The following is a 19,360-nucleotide window of genomic DNA, read 5'->3' as shown; positions in this document are numbered from 1 at the left end:
ACCACATCAGTGCTGCAGGGAACCAGCTGTGTGACCCTGGCGTCTGCACCCCCTCTGTGGTCACCCATCCTCTGTATCGTGGGGAAAGGCTGCCCACCTGCTAGAGTGCTTGCGATGTGGGACAGTGGGGCTGAACCGGCAGGTGGCCCCCTGGGGCTGTAGGGGGTTGGAACTGGAAGGAGCTCAGAGTTGACCCAGCCCACCAGCCTCCCCAGGTCCCAGTGTAACCAGCCAGGGGCCATGGACAGATTTATTAGAGGCCTCAGAAGCCTAGGGCAAATCCATAGGGTCCCCTCCCTCCTACTGCCACGCCCCGTCGTGCCTGCCGGCGTCCACTGCGTCCAGCTGCGCCTGGGCTACAAGAGGTTCACCGTGGCCACCACCTGCTTGCAGCCGGTAACGGCGAACTCGCGTCCAGCGACGCGGTGGTAGCTGAGTTGCGCGGCCAGGAGCTCGGCCCGGGCCTGGTCCGGAAAGAAGCCCTCCCCGGCCATCTCATCCCGGAAGCAGTTGACCACATCTCGCTTGTCCAGCAGCAGGAAGGGCACGATGGCTGCGGCCTGCCACAGCGGGTGCTCGCGGACCAGGAGTGCCCGCAGGCCGGCGCGCAGCTCCTCCTCCGCCTGGGCCGCCGCCGCTGCGGCCTGGGCACCGTGGGCGCCGTCTTGGCGCAGCGCCAGCGCGCGGGACGCGTTCTGCAGTACGAAGCGCGTGACCTCCGCGCCACCGGCACCGCTGAGAAGCACGTAGATAGCGTTGTGGAAGTGGTGCGACCGCTGCGGCTGCAGGAAGCCATGCAGCTCGTCCAGCAGCGCCGGCGGCAGGAACTCCACCTCGTCCAGCACCAGGAGCGGGGTCTTCTCCTCTGCCTCGGCCCGCGCCACCACGTCGGCCACGCGCCGCGCCAGCTCCTCGCGGCAGTCCTGCGCTGCGCGGCGCTGGGGGCAGTGGTGCCGCGCGTGGTACTGCAGCACGAGCGCGCCGTCCTCGAGCACCGCACGGAAGTGGCGCGCCAGGAGGCGGCCCACGTGGCTCTTGCCCACGCCGCTGGGCCCGTGCAGCGCCAGAAGCAGCGGGCGGCTGTGCACGTGCGTGGCCAGGTAGTCCCGCAGCAGCGCCACGATGCGCCCCACAGCCGCCGGCTGGCCGAACACGGCGCGCTGTAGCGCCTTCTCCAGCCCGTCGAGGTCATAGCGCAGCGCATTATCGTCCAGGTTCTCGATGGCGTTGAGAACCTGGAAGCCCACGATGGCCACGAGCAACAGCAGGCAGCGCTGTGCGCGGCTCCGGCTTTCCGCGTGCGGCCGGTACTTGCGCGAGGTCTCGGGGTAGAGCACCACGCGGCTGCGCCGGCGCCTCTTTCGCGGCGCCTTCGAGGGCAGCTCCGCTGGGCTGTCGAAGGTGAAGAACTGAGGCTGGTCCAGGTTCGCGCGCGTCGCCCCGGGCACGTAGCCCGGCCCCACGCCCGGCGGTGGGAGGCGCCGCTTGCGCAGGAGGCACACGCGGCGTCGCAGGCGGACCACGGCGCGCACCGGCGCTATCACGCTTGGGCCGGGGACGCCGGGGACCGCGTCCGGGGGCTCCGGGCTGGGCTGGCCGCGGTCCATTGCGCACGGGTGGCGCTCGGCATGCAGGTCTTCCTTCCTGCAACGAGAAGACGGGGAGGGTCTCCAGACTTTCGCATGGCCGACTGGGATCCTTTCCCGTGGTCTCATCCCGCGGGGAGGCCCCCCGGAGTGCAGCCCACTGCCCCCAGGCCAGGGCCTGGTCCCCGCCTCGCTGGGCTGGAGGCTCGCCCCCTTGACCAGGAAGCCGCTCCCCGCGGGGCCCCAATGCAAATTGTTCGGGTCCTCCCATAAACAGCCTGGGGCCTTGAGGAAGTGACTGGGGGAAGGGGGTGCGCATCTTCTCGGGCGGCCGCCCTGACTTCCTGGAGGAGGAGTCGGTACCAACCGGGCGCCTATCAGGGGTGAAGCAGGGTCAAAGCCAGACCCCGCCCCTCGCCGCAGCTCCGACTGCCGGGCGCCAGGGGACTTCGGCCTCCCTAGAAGGGGGTCAGGGGAAGCAGAGGCCCAAGCACCCACGAACACTTGGGGGTGGGGGGGCGTTCTGGCTGGAACTTATGCTTTTGAGAATGGGCTCTAGCCCTGACCCCAAGCTGAGCCCAGGCTTCCAGCCCCCAAATTAGGAACCTCCCCACATCCCTCCAGTGAACACACTAATGGAGAGGGTGACAGGGAGCCCCTGAGAGACGGGTGGGGGTGGGGTGAAAAGACGGACAGAAAGGTAAGATCCGGACGAAGGATAAAGCTAGTGAGGAGACAGCTGGAGAAAGGTGGAATGGATGCCCCGGCCCCTGACACCCCCGTACCTGCAGCTGCGTCAGGTCAGGCCAGGCTCTTGCTGGCCCCCAGCCCCTCAGGGCAGCCCCCTGCCCACACCAGACACCGGGCCCTGCCACTCAGGAAGCAGAATGTCCAGGCTTCCTGGTGAGGGTCGAGGTGGGGTCAGGAGCCTCACTGGGTCAGCTCAAGCTTGGAGGGGTAGCGACACCTGCGGGTCCCTGGGGAGCGTCCGGAGCGGAGGAAGCTCTGGGGAGGTTTCCGCTTCTGTGCAAAGGAAGTGAGTCAGGGGTGCGGCACGGGCGGGACTTAGGCTGGACGGAGGCGCCAGAGGGGGAGGCCTGACGGGCTCTCCCAGGTCCCCTGGCCACGGCCATGGGTCACCTACCCTCTGCCCTGCAGCCCTCCCAGTCCTCCAGGCTCAGTCCAGGCCCAGGACACCCTGTGAGGCTGAGGGACCTCGCCTCCCCTAGGATCCCATGTGTCCCTTGCACCCCAGTGTACCCTGCACGGACCCCCACCTCCCAGGGTATCTCCTTCACCTGACTCCCCACGGAGTCCACGGAGAAGAGGTGGGGCTAGGTGTGCAGGTTGACTGGCAGCAAGCGCAAAGAGGGCAGGTGGGGTTCTCCGCAGCTGGGGGTTCCCCCAACCCTCCCTGTTCCCCCTTTCCACACCCCAGCCTGGGGGCCCACAGAGTGGGGCTTATTTCCTTCTCCTTTTCTACCAGGGCCTGGGGCTCCATCGGCCCCATCTCCCCCTTTCTCTTCCTCTGTACCCCAGCCTCGAGCCCCCCAAGGACAGGCAGCCCACACTGGGACAGAAGCTCTGGAACTTGGGAAGGACCCCCTCGTGTGGCCCAGGGCCCTGGCGGGAGTGCAAATTTGGAAAGAACTTGGGCCAAGAGTTTGCAGATGGAGGGTCTGGACCCTTCCCCGCCACCAGCTTCCTGTGGCCCTGCCCCCACTGCCATTCCTGCCTGCTTGATTGACCCTCAGCTCCTCTCCCTCCGGCCCAACCTGGAAGCCTCTCACCAAAGAGCAGGTCTGCCAGCCAGTAATGCCCCCAAATCAGTCCCGGCTCTGTGCCCAACTGTCCCGCTGGTGCTGGCAGTCCTGAGTACCCCCCAGATTCTACCCTGCCCGTGGCCCCCATCCTCCTGGCATCCCTATGCTTCATCCTCCACACCTTTGCCCACAGGAGTCCCTCTGCCCAGCGAATCTCTCTCCTCTCTCTCAGCTTTCCTCCACCTCCCTGCATGACCCACATCAGGCAAATGGTCATGGGCTCGGGGGTGCCTGTGCTCCCCAAAATATAGAATTCATGGCTTCTTGTCGGCACGTGGGAGTTCCTGTCTGTCCATCTGTCCACTGCCCTGGGGCAGGATCACCACACAGAAACCACTGCTTCTCTGCATCCTCCTCTCCAGCTGGGGGCCTGGCTCCCTGGGACTCGCTGCCCTTCACTGTGCAGGCACTTATGAATACCTCATCCCCCAGTAGCCTGGAGGTGCTTTCAGCCCATACCCAGGCCTTCCAGGGACCAGGACAGAAAAACATCTGTCCAGGCCCCTGCTGGTGCCCCATGGCTCTCAAGCTTCCTATAATGTCCATGTCTTCTGACACAGGGCAGACCCCAGGGGGGACCTTGAAGGCATTGCTGGGGTTGGGGACGGGGGATCAGTCCTAGCTCTGATTGATCAGCAATTGCTTCTGCCGAACCCTCTAGGGTCCAGAGCCCCATCGCTGCGGGGAAGAGGGGGCTTGTACGCAGGGTGTAGCAGTAGTCAAAAAAGTCCTTCCTCGGAGGGCCTACCCTCAGTGGGGTCAAGGGTGAACCTGAGGTCTGTGCTGAGGCCTTGCCTCCTCTGTGCTTTCTCCCCCGTCTCCAGCGGTGAAGGGGGCCCCAGGACCCCACCTCTCCCTGCTGAAGGACTAATCCCACCCACCCCATGCTCTACTCTGGGGGGCCTCCCGTCACACCCTCATCCAGCGCGGGCCCCGTGATCCAGCCCCAGCCCCGAATTCAGGTCCACGTCTTCAACTTCTTCTCTGTAGCCTCTTCACCTCGCTGCCCACACTGCCAACCCCAACAGCCCATTGGGGCTCCAAGGCTCCCAAACTGCTGGCCTGGAGGTGGACAGGTTACCCCACCACACACAGGCCCCTCCCCTTACCGAATCCCCAGCGTGGTCGCTCTCTTCCTCAGACCAGACCTCCCTCATTTCCCCACGGCTGCTGGGGTCGCTGTCTGGTCTCAGGATTCCCACCTCACAGCCTCCCAGGGCCCCTGGGCTCAGCTGCCTCCTACCCCCGTCCCTCCCAGGGCTCTCCGTTGCCCATGACTGAAGCCCCCACCCCATCCTTGCAGCTCATACCCTCCACCCAACAAGCCCCCACCCACTGGGGCCTCCAGTCCCTGTTCCCTTCATCTGGGCTGGAGGAGCCTGGCCGCACTGACTGGTCTTTGTCCCGACTGTGAGCCTCAGGTGGGTCACGCGGGTCCCTGTCCATCCACTTACTCGCTCCTCCCACAGCCAAGTTCCTTCCTTGTCCTCTCTCCTTGGCCCCGGCTCCACCCAGTCCTGCCCCCCAGCCTGGGACCTGGCTCCCTGCTTCCTAGAGGAAAAAAGCAGCAGCTGGAAGGGGACCTTCAGCGTCTGTACCCCCAGATCTGCCTTCCCTGCTCCCGGGAAGCCCCGTGGGCCCTGGCACCGCCTGCTCCCACCCACTCCGTGACACTCCAGCCACCCCACCACCCTGTCTACTTTTCACTCACTGGGTCATTGCCACCAAACACAAACGTGTTTCTCCCATACCGGTTCCTGTGGCCCCCAACACCCATGCCCCCAGGTCCCTACTTTCCCCAGTCTTCGTCTCTACCGGGGTCTCCAATCATTCCCTCCTTCTGTCCTTCCACCTGCAGAGCTGTGCCTGTCAAGGTCACGGTGACCTCCACGCAGCCTGACCTCCAGTATTGTCACCACTGACGATGGGAGCTAGGGCCCACCCAGCGCCAAATGAGTCCAGTCTCGTGGCCCCAAGTGCAGCCAGGCCCAAGCCTCACCACCCACGGCTGCTCTCCTGGGCAGGGCTGGGCATCCTGACGGTGCCCACAAAGACAGAAAAGCCAGGAGAGCGGCCACCCAGCCTGCACTGCTGCCAGCCTCGGGCATGCATGTAAACAGCTCACTGTGGATTTACCAAAATGCCTTTTATTTACGTAAGTAAAAGTCTCACTATGTGCAACAGCCGAGACCCTGCAGCCGAGCAAGAAGGAGCAAGCCCAGCGCAGCAGGGTGGGGCCTCCCTCTGCCATGCCTGCTACACGGGGTTGTCACCGGGGAGGCGCTCCTGCAAGAGGGCAGGGCTGGACTTCACCTGTGGCACCTGGCCAGCAACCACATGATCCTGTCGATCTGTGTCAACCCTGCCCACCCGCCTTCACTGCCCGCCTTCACCGCCTCTGGCCTGGGACCCTGCCCTCTCCCCTTGGAAAACGGGTGGCTTTTTTCTAATTTCAACTATTGCCCTTGTCTGACCAGCAACAGCAGAAACCACACCGCAAGGCAGGAAAAAACAGAAGCTCCCGTGGCTCGGATGCCCAGGGCCAGGTGGGGTGTGGCAGACACAGAGCAGGGCCTGCGGCACCACGGAGCCGGCCAGGGGCTCACAGCAGCAGGGACACAGGTCACAGTCACACAGAAGGCACACACCTCCTGGGACCCAGTTCTAGGAGAGGCTGAGGCGCAGAGCAGGGGTGCCCTGCCCACAGGACGGCCCCGGGGGTCTAGCTCAGCCCACCCACTGTGCTGTGAACCGTCCTCTGCCTCTAGGAGAGCCGGGTCCTGGCTCTCACTGGTCCAGGGGCCCCACCCACCCCTGAGCAGCCCCAGGCGGAGCCTCAGAGCACAGCTGGGGCAGGCACGGTGGGGAGAGGTAGCTCCAGGGCTGGGGCCTCCGGGGCCTGGGCTGGGCTAGGCTTCCGATGGTCCAGCTGCTCCAGCTTCTCACCGAGCTGGGAATAAAGTTCCTTCACCGCCTCTCCGCTCTGTAGGAAAAGCGCAGGGTTCTGGGGCCGCCCAGGCCGCTTGGTGCATGCGCCCAGATGACACACACATGGGCAGGGTCGGGCCAGCAACAGGGGTGCGGGCTGGAGAGGGGCACTCACCTGGCCCGTGGGCTCCAGCGCCTTCTGCAGGGCTTCCAGCTTGGACGGGGCCACCCGGTGGTGCAGGTGGATGAGGAGCCTCAGCACGTGCCGCTGCACGTTCTCTTTCCTGGAAGAGGCCGTGCGGGGCTGGGCTGCAGGTGCTCACAGAACCACCCACCCTCCCCAACCGTGCCTGGCACTCTGACCCCACCGCCCTGGCTGCCATGGATGTGAATCAAGAGGACGGTACCTCGGGGAGGCGGTGAGGAGGAAGCCGTCGAAGAGGCTGCTGCAGAAGTCCTCCAGGGCGAATTCGTCAGCCAGCAGCGCCAGGTTCCCCGTGAGCAGATGCAAAAAGATGTCACTGAACGCCAGGTCACCAAAGGTCTCCACTGCAAACATGGCAGGCGTCGGCCCAGCCTGGCCTGCCATCCACACACCCCGCCCGGCCCGGGCCCTGGGAATCGTGACAAGATGGCAAAGCAGCACCAGCTTCTGAGGATGGGGGGGCGGACATGGGCCTGGGCGCCAGCAGTGGTGCAGGGCGACAGCACGGGGGTGGGGGAGGGCGTGAGATCCCATCACACACAGCCCTGCCCTGTGGCCAGGGGACCGAGGACTGAGTGGCCTCCAGCAGAGGGAAACCTGAGCAGACCAGTAATTACAGAAAAACAGAGAAGTGCTGTGGGCCGGCCCAGCAAGCCCACCAGACCGCCGCCCGTGCTGGTTGAGAGGAGAGAACAGAGAAAGATGGGCCTTCTTTTTTGAATCTGCACCATCAAAACTCAAAAGAGATAGCCAGAGTAACTACTGAGGAGTCGCACTTGTCACCAGGGACAGGGCTGCCTGTGTGCACAGCCGGCAGGCCGTGTGGGCACACACACCCAGGCAGGTGGCTGTGGCAGCTGCTACAGAACCGCCAACAGGGGACTCTGACCAAGGATCTGAGACGTCCCCTGAGCCCACAGTGCACCCAACGCCGGGCGGGGCCGCGGCACCACGGGGTGTGCCCCACCGCTTAGCTGGCCAGTCCTGGCTGGCCTCACAGTCACCAAGGGATGCCACCACCAAAGTCCCGCCTGGAGAACAAATGCCCCGGTTCAGCCAACAAACCCCAAGTAGCCCTACAGACTGCGAGAGACCCGAGGCAGCCAGGAGAAGCAAGGTGGAGGGGGCCCTCGTCTGAACCCTGATTTGAACAAGCCATCTGCACAAAGATGCTATGACAGTCCTGGGAGCACGGCCACCTCCGGAACCTAGACCCAGAATAAGCTCAGCCGCGGTCGTGGTAGGTTAGAGCATCCATCTTTAGTCGAGATGCCGGCTGGGGCCATCACCGAGGGGACGGTGGCATCTGTGGACCCCACAGAGGTGGGCGATGGGCACTGGGCCTTGCTGCCCCGTGCTCTTTACTTCTGACTTTACCCAAAATCCCCAAAATAAAGACAAAAAATGAAGAGAATGTAAAGCCTGACACCTGTCCTTCCCAGAATGTACTAATAACACAGAGAAACAAGAGCGCCCTCCCTGAATGTGGAGACCTGCAGCCCAGCCCGCCGGCGGCAGCGCGTGCCTGGTGGACACCGATGCGCCTCTCACAGGACACCCCGTTCCCACAGACACAATTCAACAAGACGTGTGCAAACATTTGAAACCGAATAGGAAGGATGAGGCAAATCAAGGTTCCTTTCGACTGCACCCCCGGAAGCCTCCAAAAACAGACACGCTCTAGCCAGAGAGGCGCCCACGCCTGACCCAGAGCCTGCGAACGCGCCACCTAAGCAGGAGGGCGGGGGCCAGTCCTGCACAGCCCGGCTGGGCCCCCAGGCCGCGCAGGGGCCTTGGGTGAGGAGGTGGGAGGGCCAGAGTCAGAGAGAGACCCGAGGACGGGAGAAGCGGGAGGCTGGAGGAGACAGGGAAACGGGACCCTCCCTGGAGTCTCCAGGAGAAGCCAGCCTGCCCGCACCTTGACTTTAGCCCTGGGAGAGTCCTTGCAGACTTCTGACCTCCAGCACCACAAGAATAAGTTCGTGTTGTTCAGTTAGATGGCGGCTGGGCAAATTAACACCCACAAATACAGCATCCTCCACACAGGTAAGTCAGGAAACAGCACGTGCACCACCGTCAGACACATTGATGATTCAGAAGCACCCTTAGCAAGTAACGTGTGAGACCTTTACGCAAAAAAAAGCCACAACATCCCAGAGAAAATCTGTGAGGAGGCCCTGGACCTGCTGTGTGGCGGGCAGGCTGGGTGCTCCCAGAAGCTCCTACCCCGACTCAACCTGCAGCTGACTCTTGAAGGGATCCACTCAGACCCCTCCCTCTTCCTCCTAGCGTGTGGCAACACCTCTGCCCCCACCCGGCTCGGCCAGAGGTTCCCAGGGAAGCGGCCTCCTCACCACCTTGCTGGCGGGGCTCTCTCGATTGTCTGAGGACTTGAGGGACTCCACCCCCCTCACCAGTTAGGAAAAGGTTATGGTGGCTCTTCCACAAATGTGGACTGTGATGAGAAGAGGGTGCCTGTGAAAGGGCACCGCTGAGTTCCTGCCGCTTTTGTACCCGAATAAGCACCGGGGACAAAGACCTAGCGCGGGAGGCAGGCAGTGGGCAGAGGGCAGGCAGGACGAAGGCGCTGCCCACAGACTCCCGGAACCCCGCAGACGCCCCGAGCCCCGCAGACTCACCCAGCCCCGGCAGCAGGCGGAGGAGCGCGTTCTTGTTCCTCTGCTTAGTGATGTGCAGCACGTAGTACAGCCCCACCTCGCAGGCCATGCGCTGCTCCTGCAGGAACCTGCCCCCCACCCCACACCTGTCAGCTCTGGGGAGCACCACCGCCACCCCCCCCCAGTGGCGCCCGGAGCCCGTACTTAGTGAAACTCTCTGGGAGCGTGTTTGGGTATGTGACCGGAGCTTTCTCCTCAGCCGGGAGCTTCTGATCCACGTTGAAGGTGTGGTCGTCCACCACGAAGGACATCAGCGTGGGCAAGAACCTGGTGATGAGCTCCACCTCCTGGGGCGGAGGCCAGAGAGCTCTGTCCCGCACCGTCCCTGGGCCTCGCCCCCTTCCTCCATCGGCCTGCCTGCCCCTACCCCTGCCCCTACCCCGGTGTGGGCCTGGGGGCAGGGCCTCCTTCCCAGCCCCCCGCAAGCGCCACCCTCCTCCTCCTCCTCCTCCTCCTCCTCTTCCGCTGCCGGTGGGGCTGAGAAGGCAGCAGGAAGGACCCCTGCTGGTCCTGTTACCAGTCTGGGCTCCTTGAAGACCTGGCTGTCGATCATGTCCCACGCCCCCTGGCCCAGCGCCAGCAGCCGAAGCAGCAGCAGCAGGTCAGGGCTGTCCTGCAGGGACACGGGCCTCAGCAAGCGCTCACCTGAGCCTCCCTCACCCGGGACTTCCGCTCTCTCACAGGCTCCACCTGCCCTCTGCTGGTCAGACGTGTGCCCACCCAGGCCAGCGCAGACCTGGATGCCTGGGGTTCGCACCCACATCCACCAGAGCCGGCGTGCAGCCAGCGGGGCACTCACCCTGGGCAGCGTCTCCTGGCCGACCAGCTCCTGCAGGTGCCTGACGGTGCTCAGGGACAGGGTGTTGATGGCAAAGGGGTCACACAGGATCATGGACAGGTCCCTGTGAGGATGAACCCGGCGTGAGCAAGGGGAACCCCGACCCGGGGAGACGGCCCTCCCACGCGGACTAAGCCACCTGACCCCGGGCTGCTTTCAAACGGCTCGCAGCCCTCAGCTGACTCGGGAAGCTGGAAGTCAGACGTGCTTTTAAACCCTGAGGTCCCGTTTTGTCTGGGGAACGTGACCTGGCTCCACAGACTCAGCCAGGTGCCCTCATGGACGACTCCAGGGAGAAGCAGTCGGAGACGGGCCAAGCAGAGCCCACTCGGGGAGGGCCGTCTGGGAGCCGGGCCCCAGAGGACCCGCCCCTCAGCCCGCAGGCAGCCCCACATCACAGCAGATACCGGAGCCCCAGCCCAGGCACTCAGCTTGCCCGAGACCGCAACAGCCTCGTCCCCAGCAGCCACGTCCCTCAGGCGGTTTTCCTAAAGACACGCCAGAAGAAACAGCCCACTCCCGACTGCAGACACAGCATTCTCGACCGGAAGCCTGTGGACAGGACCCTGGGGGGCTGGGACACCACACCAGGCCAACCCTCACCCCAGGACTTGCTCCTGTCCCTTCTTCACCCCGTCCAGAAACCCCTGCAGCTCTCGGGCCCTCTTGCTGTCCACGAACCGCTCTCGGATGCAAGCGTCCAGGCACCAGGTGAACTGTGGGGAGAAAGCGCAGTCAGGACGTGCCGGAGACCGTGGCCTCCAGGCAGCACTCACCCTCACCTCCTCGCCCAGGTGCCACCGCTGCCTGAGCCTTGAGGAAGCCTCGGGACCCACCCCTTCACGTGGCCCAGGCCCGGCCTGCACCAGGAAAGGGTGGCACAAAGGAAACTGGCCCAGGGCCTGAATCCCCACAGGTCAGGCGGTACAAGAAAGAAGCAAGATACATGTTTTGTTCTAAGGGCCTCTCCAGGGACCCCACTGTGGGGAAGGGCAGTGCGGTCTCAGAGTGACACCACCTCTGGCCCCACTGTGTCCATGTTGGGACAAGGGCAGTGCAGAAAGCCCTGCTCCTGGAACATGGAGCTCGCTGGTGAGCAGCCCCGGGGGCCCCGGGGCAGGGAAAGGCCAGAGGCCCCGGAAAGACCACAGGAGGCAGAGCAAGGGTCCAGGAGCGGCCGCAGGGCCTGCCCTGGCTGGAGTGGAGGCAGAGGGGGAGCGGGCGAGGGAGGGAGACGTAGGGCAGCTGGCTCCGGGTCAGGCGCTCAGAGGACACCGCAGGTGGGCAGAGGCAGTGGAGGGGTCGGTGCAGGCAGGTGGCCAGGCAGGCAGCGGTCAGAGCCCAGGTGCTAGGACCGTAGTGTCCGAGGGAGAGGGGCAGGCAGGCCCCCACCTTGTGGCAGGGGTCTACGGAGCAGATGTCGCCGACATCCAGGTCGTGCAGGGACATGAGCAGCTCGGCCCGCAGGGTGCAGTAGTGCACGTTGCGTGTGCGCAGAAAGAGGGTGCGCAGGAACTGCAGCACCATGTCGTACAGCTTCACGTTCTTGCCCACCATCTGCGTCAGCTTCTGCACCACCTGTGGGGAGACAACCCCGCCCGCCTCGTCCCACTACATGTCTGGTGCTAAGGCTCCCCTCTGACAGGACACTGGCCCACGGGGGTGGGGCGTCCCTGGTCTTCATGGAGGTGAACTCCACAGCAGGCCCCCAGATCCCCAGCATAGCTGCCCAGGGGGCCGACCCCACCACGAGGTCGACGATGGGGAAATTCGGTCAACGAGCATGTGCAGTGCCACCAGGTGAGGCCCAGCTGCGGCCACCCACGCCTGCCTCCTCTCAGGCCCCCGTCCCGCCTCCAGCACCACACCCCGCCCACGCTGCAGCAGCCCACAGGAGGGGCTCCCCTCGGGGCTCAGCGGCCGTGCAGATGCACAGGGTGAGACACTAAGGAGGCCCAGTGGGCTGGACATAAGGAGGGGAGCAGTCAGCAGCCCACCTGGAGGACCCCTGCTGAGGACCCACAAGCAGGCCTCAGGAACCCCGACGAGCAGAGCAGCTCAGAGCACAACCCGAGTCCAGGCACCGAGTCCCAGCACCTCTAACACCGACGACAGGAATGCACCAGCCTGACCCGCCGGGCTCGCCTCACATCCGACAGGAGGGTGCGAAGCTCAGGCAGAGGACCAGGGCCCCGCAGCCGACCCACCCCTGCCACTGCTCCCTCCCCAACCCCTACCGAAGGAAGGACCCAGCCCCCAAGAGGGACCTTGGCCTGGAGGGGAGAGTGAAGCAGGGGCAGGGCCAAATCCCACAACCCTGAGACAAGGGGAAGGCAAGCAGGAAGGGCTCAGACACACTCAGCGGCCTGATCAGGAAGTGGTGCTGCAACCACTGGCCCAACACCTGAGAAGACCCTGGGTCAGAGCCCACCTCGCACCACCCGCACAGGAGACCCTGGGTGGGAAGGCTGACTGTGAGAGGCCACAGCAGAACAGCAAATGCTGCTCGGCCCACGTCTGGACTCTTGCCATTGCCTCCTCCTGGGTTGAGGGGCATCCTGGAACCAAGCCAGGGACCCCCACTTCACCAGGAAAAGTCAGAGTGTCCACAGTGGCCTCCAGACCTCCACCTCCCCCGGCCCCCTCCCCAGACACCCTCACCTGCCCACCTCAACGCCTCTGCTCACAACACCCCCCAACCGGGCCCTTCTTCCTCAAACCCCAAGACACCACCCCTACCTGGCCCACCCTGCTCCACCGCTGGAGCTCCGAGACCCACACGTGACACCAGACTGCAAGTACCCGGGCAGGCGCCCTGACCTTGGGTTACTGAAGGGTCCAGACACCTGTGGCAGTGGGTCAGCGCTCAAGAGACACGTGTTGAAGAAGGAATGACTCAAACGCAAGAACAGACAATTCCAGAGACCTTAACCAAAAAGGCCTGGTGGGCAGTGGAGTACAGAAGTACATAAGGATACCAAGACCTGCAGGGTAGTGGGCGGGACTTCACAAGCCCCTCCTGCAGCCACAGGTCAGAGCCCACCCTTCCAGGGGTGGAGGAAGCCCACCCCCAACACACAGTCCTCACCTCGCCCTGGCGCCTGGTCTTGGGGGAAGGACTGAAGAAGTTGTGCAGGACAGAGAGCTCCGTGCTGAAGAGAGCGCTCTCCTTCTCCACGATGTACTGCTTCAGCAGCGGGGAGACCTCGTCACCAAAGAGTGCCTGGTTGTCTTGCCAGATCTGCCGCTTCACCTCCACAGCGCAGGCCCGGTACAGATCCTTGTCCGCCATCACCAGCTTCAACTTCTTCTCAGGAACCTACACGACCCCACAGGCCACCTGTGAGCAGTGCCTGCCACCAGGGTCCCCCTCAAGACGAGTCAAAAGCCCTCAGTGCCCCACAGCAGAGACCTCATTCAGCCCAGCCCCACCAACAGGGGCACCTGTGGCTGGCCCCTCAGGCCCCAGCAGGTAGAGCAGCCACGCTGACCACACAGCTTTTTCCCAGAAAGGACTCCACGTGCCAAGCTCCAGGCTCTGCGAGGCTCCTCCGGGAGAAGTGAGCACAGAGAACACGCTCTGAGGCTACCCCTCCTCGGGTGGCCAGCTCAGAGAACCTCCCCGTCCCAAGCAGACGCCCAGCTAAGCGTGTGCTTGACCTCCACCAAGCAAGCGCCATGCAGGGAGGCCCCGGGTTGGGAGGGCCTTTACCTTAGGCAAGTGTTTCATGACGCACATCACCACTGGCTGCAGGGATGGCATCTTCACCAAAGAAAAGCTCTTCTCCAGAAGGTCTTCCAGTTTCTTGTACCTGGAAAGACTCGCACTCCTGAGGGACTAGCACAGGACCAAGTCATCGCAGCTGCCTGCCTGTCCCCAGACAGATGACGTCCTCAGGAGGAACAATTAGGGGAGAGGCCCTTCTTGAGTAGGGTATGTGTAGCCACGGGAACAGTGAGTCCTGCTGATGTAGACCCCAAGCTGGTAAGGGGCTGCACATCTTACCTGCCCACTTACCTTTCTTCAGCCTTCCCCTCTGAAGCAATGGCTGACACCCGCTCCAGCAGCTTGTCCCGCAGCTCGTCAAACACAGACTGGTGGAACTCCAGCCGGGGGGTCCCGTGCAGGTCCAAGAAGGGCAAGGCGGACTGCAGGGAGGGCAGCAACACGCCATTCTCTGTCTGAGGAAGCAAAGGGTCAATGTGAGGTCGACTTGGCTTCCTCCCGCGACGAGAGAAACCTCGGAGGCAGCCACGTCTGGCCAAGCACGTGGATGCCCTGAGTACACAAGGAGGCAGGTGCAAGGAACGTCCCCGCTGTTCCCAGCAGCGCTGGTTTTAACTGCAAAAACTGGAAACCACTCAGATGCCCGTCGACGGGGTCCTAGCTCAGGACACCTGGTTCCTCCATCCCGGGGAACAGACGCGCTACCAGGACGGAGAGAAATCTGCCCATTCCTCACGACCCCGCCCCGCGCCGGACTCACGCCAAGACGGCCGGCCCCTCCACCCGGCTCCACCTGGAACTGCTCGATGGCCTTGAGCGGCTCCGTGCAGTTGGTCAGCGTCTCCTTCAGGTCCTCGCCGTTGGCCACGCCCAGGTCCTGCAGCCCCGCGAACATGGCCGAGGCCCCGGCCCCCCCCCGACTCGGCGCCCCATCCCCTCCGCGCTCCACCGGCGCCGCAGGGCCCCCAGCTGCCCGCTCGCCCGGGCCTCGTGGTCCGCCCGAGCTCCGCTCCCCGACGCCCTCCAGCTCGGCCTGGTCCCGGCCGCAGCGCGGCTCCGCTCGGACCGCAGCAGCCCACTTCCGCCCCGCACAGCCGGGTCCGCCCGCCAGCCGGCTCCACGGAAACGCCGCCGCCGCCGCCGCCGCCGCCGCCGCGCAGAGGCTCCCGGGAGCTGCGCCGGGCCGGCGCCTGGCAGAGGCCGAGCGCGAAGACGGCGCCGGGATGTCGCACAGGCCGTCGACGAAACCCCGCCCCGCACGCCGGGCCACGCCCTCCTGCGCGGCCACGCCCAGCCTCACGGCAGCCGCGGCCTCCGACCTGTGCCTCTCGTTTGGCGGAGAACCCGGGTGGGCGGGAGCAGGAGGGTAGGATCCTGTAGGTCCCTGCTTTGTCCTTTGCAGTGCAACGAGCTCCTATAGGGGCGGTGGGCACTGCCTGCTCTGTACCCTCTGTGGGCTCCCCATCGCCAAGTGTGCGAGTCCTTGGACCACCCCTCCCGCCCCTCGAGGCTCAGGTCTCTGCAGCTCTCCCTCCCTCCAGCTCACCTACTTCCATCCCACCAGCCCTGTGTCCCCTGCAAGCCTGGCCACAGCAAACATTACACCCTCTCCCCTTTCAAGTGCCTTGGCTTCTGAGGTTTGTTCTGCTAGAAATTCCCTTTCTGCTTCCCGGTAAAGTAGCTCATCCTTGAAAACCCATTCCTCCACTGCTTTCTCCAGGAGGCCCTCCTTCCTCCGGGATTGCTCCATCCTTCCTGCTGCTCCCACTCCTGGCTTTGAGCCTTAGGGGTTGCTGGTGGTGCAACTGGGAGCAAGGCTCCTGGTCCCCCTACCCTGGGCCAAACTCCTAAGGCCAGAGCTTCCACAGCTCTGTCTCTGTTGCCCGCTGGCCAAGCTGGTCGGCTCAGGGCCCAGTGACAATAGTCTGCAGTCCCACTGCTCTGATTCCTGGGAGTGCTGGGACTCAACCCCCAGCTGGCTCAGCCCCAGAGGAGGTCACAGGTGCACGGCGCTTAGACTCCCTTGTCTCTGGCTTCCCTGCAGAAAGGGATGATGCCAACACCATGGGAAAAGCTCTTGCAGTCCTTTTTGAAGGGGTTGAGCTCTGGCAGAGGAGGCAGAGGAGGGGGCCTGGCCCGGGGCTGGGGTGGCACAGGGAGGACGCCTGGAGAATTTGATGCAGTGATAGGAGCCACCACAAGCTGCAGGGGAGGCCCCTGCATGGAGGCAGTCTTGGGGCCAGCCCCTGGGTGGGAGGGCAGGTCAATGGTGATAAGGCTGCTGCTGTGGGCAGGGGCAAGGCCCCAGTGGGTAAAGTCCCGGGGAGTCAACTGCCTGCAGCTTGGCCTGTATGGCCCTGGATGAATCACAGGGTCTTTGGGCAAGTGCTGGGAGAAGAGGGGCCAGGCCCTAATGAGCTGGTCCTCTGGGCCCTACCTCGTGGCTGGGCAGGTTGACCTCAAGGTGGCAACTCAGGGAGTCTGTCCACCCGCCCCCCCATCTCCACCCCAACAGTCAGTTCCTCGAATCAGCAAGCAGCCTGACTGTTGGGTAGATTGGCAGCTAGGCCTCTCCCATGGGTGGCACGGCTAGGTAAGAGTGTCCTGCACTGCCCACAAGGCCCCTCCCATCCTGTCCCAGACCAGGAAGTCTCAGGTTGCCACCCCAGCCACCCTAGAGAGAGGGCACTGAAGGGGAAGTTAAGGGAGACCCGTGGCCAAGGAAAGCCAGACATGATAGGTCAGTAGCAGGACAGCTCACTGGGCAAGGGACAGTGGCCAAGATATAGTGTGATTCGGAAGAACGAACAGCATCCCTACATAGCAAGGGGGTGGGCAGGTGGGGGGCTTCAGGCTGGGCTTCCTCATCCACAGCCCACAGAAGGGTCAACTGGTCAGAAGGGGGGTTGGGGGTACCCAGAGGGTCAGAAGGCCAGGCTGTGGACACTGAGTTCCAGAGGAAGGCCTGATCAGGCCCCCAGGGAGGCAGGGGTCTCGTGATCACTGGGGTGGCGGCTCTATATGGCGCAGAAGGGGCCAGTGTCATGGCGCTTGGGTCTTCGCACGCCTTGGATGAGCACTCCGGGCACGGAGAGGAAGCGTGAGTTGTAGCAGTCCTCCACATGGTAGGCAGCCGGGCCAGGGGTGCACGCTGCAGAGAGAGACGGTGGGAGCCCGCCATGCCACGGGTCCCTGCTTTCCCAGGGCCCAGCCCGACCCCATCGAACCCCAGCCCCCTGCCTCCTTACAGGAGCTGACCCAGGAGGCAAGCAGCGGTGAACGGCTCATGGAGAAAGCTGGCGGGCATGGACTCTTCAGGCGGCACCCAGGCAGGATGTCATAGGTGTTGGGGCTGGGGCCGGTCTTGCCAGCCGGGGCTGGCAGAAGGGCCTGAAGTGGGGGCTGGGGCAGCATCCTCAGGTGGGCTCGGGCCTCGGGTGTCCTTGAGGCAGGGCGGCCCCCAAAGCTGGAGGCCCGGCAGGCATGCAGGCTTGGCTGCTGGTAGTCAGCGGGTGATGGCCACTGCAGGGAGAAGTTGCCGCAGGCCCGCCCTCAGAGGACCTGCCCCTGCCGCCCTAGGACCTGCCAGGCCAGCCGCCAACCTTTTCCTCTCGGTTAAACTTGGCTTTCAGCGTGAAGGGGCTTTCGCTCTGGAACCACACCATCTGCCACGCCCTGCGGCTGCTGCCTTCTGCAGAGGGGACAGCATCACTAGGGGAGGCTGGTGGCAAGGGTGCCACCCCTGGGGCGAGGGGTCAGGGCGGGGTGTGGGGGAGGGCGCATGGAGTGGACACGCACCGTGAGTAGGGTGCTTGCGGCCGATGCTGAAGTGGGGGTGTGGGGAGGACTCTCGGATTGAAGCATCTGGCACCTGGTACTTGGTGGGGCCAGGGACGTCCAGGTCAATCATGATGGGGGGGCGTCGCTCCAGCACTGGCAGGAAGCAAGCTCTGTGCCTGGGTCCTCCTAGGGAGCAGCCCCCCAGCCCTGCCTACCCTTGCCTGCCTCCCCAGACCAGTCGGGGGTTGGGGGGGGTTGGGGGAGCAGGAACCCTCACTCACACAGCTCCCTCAGGCTCTGGGTGCAGATGGGATCCTGGAGGGGGCCTGTTTGCATCCTGAGGCCTGCTGGGAATTCCTGTATCCCTAGGGGACGCATTTCATCCAAGGTGGCCCCTGGCTCCTGCTCCAGGCCCGACAAGAGCACAGCAGCATTGGGTCTGCAAGAGAGACAGCCAGCCACCATCCACCCAGCCTGATGGCCACCCCATTCGGGCTGACCCCCCAGCCCACCAAGCACCCTGGGAAGTTACGGGGAAGGCACAAGGGGCTTCTGCCTCAGGGGGCCGTGGGTCCAGTGTTTGCCTCCATTGATGTAAAAATTTGCCAGGAATTTCACAGACTTCTGGTCAAAATTCATTGTCAGGGTCTCTGGCTCCCTTCCCCAGAAATGTCACATGGCTCTGTGACCTCACTGGCTGGTCCTGCCAACGCCCTGTTGCCTGGGGGAGCAGCATTGTCCAGCCCTGGCGGGGCCCCTCCCCTGACCTCCCAGGTGGGTTGCCCTGGGATCAGCCTTGCCAGAGGCTCCCCAACGTGACCCTGTGACCCCTGGCTTGGCCTCCTTTCTTCCCCTCCCCCATTCTTGTCCTCGCCCTTCCCCACTCCTGGACTGGGTCTCCTCGGGGGCTGGGGTCCACTCTCTTAGGGCTTCTGGGAGGACTGAGGCCCTGGCAGGGGGTGGAGAAGGCAGCAGGTGCTGTGGGATGCCTAGCCATGCAAGGCCAGTAGAAGGTGGGAGAGGGGTTGGTGGAGCAGTCCCTGGAGACTCCCCAGAGGAGGAGGAGCCCCTGCTGGAAACCCAGCCCTGGAAAAAGCAAACCAACAGAGGGTGGGTCTGAGTGGCCTGAGCTGACCCCAGAGGCAGCCCAGGCATGGCGGAGGCGTGGCGGCCTGTCTTCTCGGGGCACAGAGGCTGGGAGGCATCATCAACAGTTGGCGCTGCTAGGGCTGAAGTGCAAAGGAACAACGAGGCTGAGCGAGTGAGAGTCCACCTGGGCACTGGGGCCCTCGTGGTGCCCTCCAGAACTGACCAGCCTGCCAGCCCCTCCCAGGCAGGGCCCGGCCAAGAACGTCTCATCCTTCGCACCCCTGTCTCTTCTCCAGACCTTTCCATCCACACTGAACCTGTCTGGCCTCAGGATGGACAGACTGATAGAGACTTGTTTGAGGAAACACACATTTTATCAGGGTGAGGGGCTCCCAGCCTGTCACTGGACATGAGTAGCTGGATTTCTCCCTAGATGACACGCACATCCGTCTCCAGCTAAATGTGGATCATCTCCTCGGCTGGACACGTTGAGTGGAAGCAGTGGATCAAAGCACGTGTGGTCTTGGATGCACTTGACCTGAGTCCCAAATTACAGGTGGTTTTCACGCTGGCATGGAGCATTAGAAATCGCCCACATCCACACCTCATCAGTGTTTATTTGACTGAGGCTCAGCCTTCTGTCCGTATGTTCGCTGACGGGGCTCTTCCTTAAGACTTTCACGCTACATGTGCATTTTCCTGTTGG

The 19,360-nt window shown here is 63.9% G+C and overlaps 3 protein-coding genes across 4 annotated transcripts; all 3 read right to left on the bottom strand.

The window, feature by feature from the left end:
* Positions 1-236: 236 nt before the first annotated feature.
* Positions 237-3,060, bottom strand: TOR4A (torsin family 4 member A). The gene is made up of 2 exons (XM_032479005.1): positions 2,372-3,060; positions 237-1,644 (listed from the first exon to the last, which is right to left on the bottom strand). Exon 2 carries the CDS (start codon positions 1,605-1,607, stop codon positions 357-359), a length of 1,251 nt encoding a protein of 416 aa, XP_032334896.1. The 5' UTR covers positions 1,608-1,644; positions 2,372-3,060; the 3' UTR covers positions 237-356.
* A 2,476-nt stretch (positions 3,061-5,536) lies between these two features.
* NELFB (negative elongation factor complex member B) lies at positions 5,537-14,959 on the bottom strand. Of its 2 annotated transcripts, none has more exons than XM_032479001.1 (13): positions 14,546-14,959; positions 14,077-14,240; positions 13,771-13,870; positions 13,147-13,377; positions 11,451-11,636; positions 10,662-10,774; positions 10,020-10,122; positions 9,738-9,833; positions 9,365-9,507; positions 9,182-9,288; positions 6,745-6,886; positions 6,513-6,621; positions 5,537-6,392 (listed from the first exon to the last, which is right to left on the bottom strand). In XM_032479001.1, the coding sequence occupies exons 1-13, from the start codon at positions 14,678-14,680 to the stop codon at positions 6,246-6,248; spliced, it is 1,776 nt and encodes a 591-aa protein (XP_032334892.1). In that variant the 5' UTR covers positions 14,681-14,959; the 3' UTR covers positions 5,537-6,245. The 2 variants fall into 2 exon arrangements, with proteins under 2 accessions (XP_032334892.1, XP_032334893.1); XM_032479002.1 differs by having other exon boundaries at positions 14,579-14,958.
* Positions 14,960-16,226: 1,267 nt separating this feature from the next.
* Positions 16,227-19,360, bottom strand: STPG3 (sperm-tail PG-rich repeat containing 3). The gene is made up of 5 exons (XM_032479006.1): positions 17,847-19,360; positions 17,584-17,718; positions 17,388-17,476; positions 17,034-17,307; positions 16,227-16,936 (listed from the first exon to the last, which is right to left on the bottom strand). Exons 1-5 carry the CDS (start codon positions 18,028-18,030, stop codon positions 16,803-16,805), a joined length of 816 nt encoding a protein of 271 aa, XP_032334897.1. The 5' UTR covers positions 18,031-19,360; the 3' UTR covers positions 16,227-16,802.

The sequence above is a fragment of the Camelus ferus genome, chromosome 4, assembly GCF_009834535.1.
Source record: "Camelus ferus isolate YT-003-E chromosome 4, BCGSAC_Cfer_1.0, whole genome shotgun sequence".
Classification (NCBI taxonomy): domain Eukaryota; kingdom Metazoa; phylum Chordata; class Mammalia; order Artiodactyla; family Camelidae; genus Camelus; species Camelus ferus.
Note: the sequence above shows the minus strand (reverse complement) of the source record. Positions and strands in the feature narration are given on the sequence as shown.

Coding starts and splice junctions, on each gene's coding strand:
- STPG3 (XM_032479006.1), bottom strand. CDS start 18,030: ATGGTGGCTGGCTGTCTCTCTTGCAGACCCAATGCTGCTGTGCTCTTG. Junction 17,719..17,846: donor CCAGAGCCTGAGGGAGCTGT/GTGAGTGAGGGT, acceptor GCTTCCTGCCAG/TGCTGGAGCGACGCCCCCCC. Junction 17,308..17,387: donor AGTTTAACCGAGAGGAAAAG/GTTGGCGGCTGG, acceptor TTCTCCCTGCAG/TGGCCATCACCCGCTGACTA.
- TOR4A (XM_032479005.1), bottom strand. CDS start 1,607: ATGGACCGCGGCCAGCCCAGCCCGGAGCCCCCGGACGCGGTCCCCGGC.
- NELFB (XM_032479001.1), bottom strand. CDS start 14,680: ATGTTCGCGGGGCTGCAGGACCTGGGCGTGGCCAACGGCGAGGACCTG. Junction 14,241..14,545: donor GAGGGGCCGGCCGTCTTGGC/GTGAGTCCGGCG, acceptor TTGCTTCCTCAG/ACAGAGAATGGCGTGTTGCT. Junction 10,775..11,450: donor CCGTAGACCCCTGCCACAAG/GTGGGGGCCTGC, acceptor TTCTCCCCACAG/TTCACCTGGTGCCTGGACGC.